At 40.6% G+C, this 5549-nt stretch overlaps 1 protein-coding gene across 1 annotated transcript in view; it reads left to right on the forward strand.

Moving 5' to 3' along the window:
- The first annotated feature begins 573 nt into the window (after positions 1–573).
- Positions 574–5549, forward strand: part of LOC112518302 (NADH dehydrogenase [ubiquinone] 1 alpha subcomplex subunit 2-like) — a 9483-nt gene continuing 4507 nt past the window's right edge. Inside the window, exons 1-2 of the mRNA XM_025125951.1 lie at positions 574–777; positions 895–1001. Of these exons, the coding sequence (XP_024981719.1) occupies positions 692–777; positions 895–1001 (193 nt within the window). The 5' untranslated portion in view covers positions 574–691. The remainder of the gene's footprint in view (positions 778–894; positions 1002–5549) is intronic.

The following is a 5549-nucleotide window of genomic DNA, read 5'->3' on the forward strand; positions in this document are numbered from 1 at the left end:
ATGTCTTCACCCTCTCATACCTCTATGTCTTCTCCCCATCTCCAAGGTGAGATTCAAAATAATATTCATCATGAATATTAAAAGTTCTCTCATTTATCTCCCATTCAATTGTTCAAGAACTCTCGGTCTCGATCTCCTCTCTTGATTCATTACTTTTGGTGTAAATCGAACACATTTGTGGAGTCGTTTAAATATGTTGGATTTTAAATATACTGGATTTTAAAATGTCGTATAATTTTTTTCATCGATAGACTGTAATTGGAACCATAACTCTTATTTATTCAAATTGTATTTATATGTAAAAACCAAGTGTAACTTATATCATCGTTAAATATTCTCTAATAAAACCAATGAAACTTCAAAATCATTAAAATTCATGGCTCCCGCCGTATTACGCAGGTACACAACTAGTGTTTTATAAAGTATTTCATTCGTCAAATTTATGTCAGTACTAACCCGTCAACCCAACCCAACCCAACTCATCCGAACAAAATTCAATGATTTAAAATAAAAAAATTCGTTGGATTTTTGTGATTTTTATATTATAATTTTTTTTTTAACAATTAAATATTTGTACCAAACAAGGAAGGGTAGGGCCGTAGGGATTGCCTTCTTTCTCCAGACCACCGTTTAACAAATCGGAAAGCAGTTGCGACGACACCATAGTTTCCGGTTAAACCAGATATCGAAAATGGCGTGGATGGGACAATTATCCAAGAATCTGAAAGAGCTCCGAGTTCTCTTTTGTCAAACTTCACCTGCCAGTTCTTCCACGAGGTATCATTGAAACTAAATCACTTCATCGATCTCAGGTTTCATGGATTTCTAGTATCGTTTTGCTCTTTGCCCTAATCACATCTATTTTTTTGAAATCAATTTTCTTTTCGGTGACAGGGCGTTTGTTGAGAAGAATTACAAGGAGCTGAAGAAAGCAAACCCTAAGTTGCCAATACTGATCCGCGAGTGCAGCGGCACTGAACCTCAGCTGTGGGCAAGATACGGTTCGACAATTCTCTTTCTTATGACATCAATGGAATATATTTGGTGGTTTAATTTTCATTGAAATGCTTTATTGTTATCATCTGCTTATTACTTCAAGTCGAGGATCTATTCATGTCTGCATAATTAGGAGGTATTGTTGGTTTCAGTATGTTTCCTGTTCCCAGGAAAACAGGTGCATTTTCTTATGTCGGATCTAAAATGAGCTATAGAACTACAATAGTGAAATGAAGCCTAAAACTTTTGGGTAGAAGTTAGATAAGCAGAGCGATGACAGAACTTGGTTGCAAGTCAATTTCCCAGTCTTTGGTGATGGGTAATGGTGCAATTGGAACTGAAGAAAAAGATCCATGGGCAGATTTAAGCATTGAGACATGGAAGACCGGGTGGATTTTAGCTTCGGATGGTAGTTCCAACTCATAGGCAATTGGACTAACTGTTTGTTTAATACGGTATGGGCCAAAAAACCTTGGGGATAGCTTCTCATACCTACGATTGGCCCGATTCTTTCGATGATAAGGTTGAATCTTCAAGAAGACATAGTCACCAACCTGAAACGTGAGTTCCGGTCGCTTCAAATTTGCTTGGTTTTTCACCCGGTCTTGGGCCTTTTGGAGGTTTTGTCGAAGAAGCTTCAACATATCATCCCTATCAATTAATTGTTGTTCCAGCTCTGCATTTTTGGTGTCCCCCACCACATAAGGAAACAAAGAAGGAGGTTCCCTGCCATAAACAACATAAAATAGGGTTGTACCGGTGGACGTGTGGTAGCCGGTATTATATGAATATTTGGCCCATGGTAAGAAAGTACTCCCATTTGGTTGGTTGTTCACTAGCAAAGCAGCGTAGGTAAGCTTCTAGGCAACGATTTAGAACTTCGGTTTGACCGTCCGTTTGAGGATGGTAACTTGTACTCAATTTTAACTTAGTCTTACTTAATCGGAACAATTCTTGCCAAAAGTTGCTAACGAAGACAACGTCTATATCAGAAATGATAGAGCGGGGAAAACCATGTAATCTTAATCTGATTATCTCTTTGCAAAATACCGTAGCTACTCCTTTGGCCGTGAATGGATGAGACAAACAAAGGAAGTGAGCATATTTGCTTAGGCGATCCACCACGACTAAGTATTGAAACGGCTTGATGGAGGCAAACCAACGATAAAGTCCATGGAGATATCCTTTGGGTAAGGGCCGAAGCAAATCGGCGGGAGACAGAGTTTGGTATTTCTGTTGTTGGCATAACACACATTGCTATACAAAAATCCTCACATCCTGTTTCATCTTTAGCCAATAGTATCAAGAGGAAAGTCGTTTATAGGTTTTTAAAAAAACCCCATGACCACCGATTGGGGTATCATGTGCTTATTGTAACACTTAAGTCTGAGGGAAGATACCTCTGGTATTACCATACGCCCTTGATAAAACAAAAGCTGATTTGCAAGAGAGAAATCAGTGACGGACGAAGGGTCCTTATTCAATTTGCTGATTAGGTCGCCTGTAAATGGATCAGTTTGCAACCCAACTTTGATATCAGCCACCTCAACACGATAAGGGACAATGAGTGTCAATAATTCTCCTGAATGGGGTCGACGAGATAAGGCATCAACCCCCTTGTTCTCTTTTCCGTCCTTGTGAATAATCGAAAAATCATAAGGCATGAGTTTAAGTAGCAACCTTTGCTGCTTGGTAGTGGTAATGCGCTCTTCCAATAAAAACTTCAGGGCATAATGATCGTACGGATGAGAAAATGCCGACCAAGCAGGTGATGACTCCATTTTTGTACCGCCCGGACCAATGCTAGCAGCTCCCTATCGTAAGCCGATTTGAATCGGTTAGATGGGGAAAACCTCTTGCTGAAATAGGCCACAAGATGGTTCTCTTGTGATAATATTGCTCCCACGCCATCCGACGAAACATCACACTCTAGAATAAAGGGTTTCAAGAAATCGGGTAATCTCAAAACTGGTGTAGAAAGCAAAGCTTGTTTCAAGTCATTAAAGGCTTTAAGGGCCGCTCCCGACCAACTAAACCCATCCTTCTTGGTCAATGCGGTGAGGGGTCGGGCTATGAGACCGTAATTACGAACAAAGCGCCTATAATACCCGGTTAACCCGAGGAAACCTCTCACTTCCTTTACTGTTGATGGTACGGGCCACGACCTAACCAAGGAACACAACCTGTTCTTGCCCGAAACAACATTTCGATAATTTGGCAAAAAATGATTGTCATGAAGTAATTTTAGGGTCTGTTCCAAATGAAACATGTGCTGTTCCATACTTGGGCTGTAAATTAAAATGTCATCAAAGAACACAAGTATGAAACGTCGTAAGTAAGGACGAAATAGATCGTTCATGATAGCCTGAAATTTGGAGGGAGCAGTAGTCAGACCAAAAGGCATGACCTTGAATTCGTAATGACCCGAGTGAGTGCGAAAGGCTGTTTTTTTGACATTCGGGGCTGCCACTTTGATTTGATAATAACCCGATCGCAAATCGAGTTTTGAGAACACCGTAGCACCATATAGTTCATCAAGTAACTCCTCAATATTGGGAATAGGGTATTTATCGGCTATAGTTATCTTGTTAAGGTCCCGATAATCGATGCACATTCGCCAAGAATTGTACTTCTTCCTCACTAGTAATACAGGGCTTGAGAAAGGGCTGGTACTCGGTTGAATAAAGCCAACGGTCATCAACTGTTCCACTTGTTTCTCTATCTCATTTTTTGGGAGTGGGGATAACGGTAAGGACGGATGTTAGGCGGGGTGGAGCTTGACAAAAGTGGAATTGAATGGGTTTTTGTGATCTAACCGGGGGTAAATGTTGAGGTTCCTCAAAAACAGTGGTGTATTGGGTGAGAATAGGTTGTAGTGGGGCCGGTATGCACGGGGTAACTTCAGGTCAATGGCTAGATGTTGGAAACTGGATGATTTTTGGGGGCCGGATTCAATGCCTTATAGTTGGTATGGCTTCCCATTTATTGAAAAAATCATGAACAATTCTTTCCAATTAGCTTGAATCGTATTTAATGTGGCTAAACATTGAATACCCAAAACTAGATCAGCTCCACCAAGAGAAAAATGATGGAAATCTTGAGGTCATTAATCTGTACAAGAAGATTTTTGCAGATTTGGCCACATCGAATTACATCCCCCGTGACCGATTTGAACACCGAAAGGCGCTATCGGTTGAGGAGCCAGCTTAAGTTCATTCACCAAGACATCTGAAATAAAATCGTGTGTAGAACCACCATCAACTAAAATTAAAACTTCAGTAGAATGAAGCATACCATAGACCTTCATCATGGTAGGATGTGACTTTCCCAGAATAGCATGTAAACTGATTTCAGTAGTTTCTTCCTGGTCAGAATTGAGGCCGGTTAGATCTGTTGTAGGTGATTCTTCAACATCCTCATCAGCCTCTAAAACCTTGAAAGTACCGGTTTTGCAACGATGACCCGATCCATATTTATCGCCACATCTGAAGCATTCCCCTTTTAGGAATCGTTTTTGTTTCTCTGCTTCGGAAATTCGAAAGTATTTTTTGGTTGGGTTGATGTTTGGGCTGGGGTGAAAGTTGTTGGTTTGGGATCCGGTTGTAAGGGTTTCGAATTTGGGGTCCAAGAAGCACTTTTTCCGGGTCGGTGGGGGGGGGGTTGAGTTTAGATTCAAACTCCAGAGCCAAACTCATGGCACTATATACGTACGGAGCTTGTGAATTCGTACATCGGATTTTAATTCATCTTTGAGGCCGTTTAGGATTACCCCTAAAAGGCAATGATCGGGCCAATTTGAAACCCGAGAGGGTCTCTTAACGAACTCCTGCCGCCGATATTCTTGTATCGAACCAGTTTGTTTAATGCTAGAAAGGAACTCATCCGGGTTTTGAAACTTTGCAAGGCCAAAGTTTTTGGTAAACGCTTGGACTAATTCTTCCCAAAAAGTGATTGGATGATCGCCAGAGAGCCATGAATAGAGGTCCAAGGCATCCCCTTCTAAGTGCATTGAAACTATCTCAACCTTCTCTTCATCCGGTATTTGATAATACCTGAAATATTTTTCGGCTTTCAGCAGCCACGCGAGGGTCTCAGCTGCTAAGAATCGGGAAATCAATATTGTTATAGGGTCAATATGGCTGTTGACCCCTCCAAGAATTTTCCCCCTCGTCATTCTTGCCTCCTCTTGATCGTTCTCCTTTCTTCAGAGCTGCTATATCTTCCTTCATCRTTTCAATTGACTCCAATTTCGCGGCTATGGCAGCCAATTGAGCGGCAATCGGATCGAGTGGATTACTACTGTCACTATTCTGGGCTTGCACCATGTCGATTTCCCCGCAATGGAAACCAATGATAGGTACTAAATTAATCTATACTATATTATAATGCATTTGGCTAAAACTCTTAAAAACTCTTAAACTCTTAAAACTCTTAAACCCGTTCATCCCTATCCGATTTCATCCCATAACTGAATCCGTGTAACTAACTGCAGATAAACACAATCAAATACAAGATAAACATCTTATTTTAAATATAAAAAATCTAAAATATAA

The sequence above is a fragment of the Cynara cardunculus genome (genome assembly GCF_001531365.2).
Source record: "Cynara cardunculus var. scolymus isolate 2C chromosome LG 9, CcrdV1, whole genome shotgun sequence".
Taxonomy (NCBI): Eukaryota; Viridiplantae; Streptophyta; class Magnoliopsida; order Asterales; family Asteraceae; genus Cynara; species Cynara cardunculus.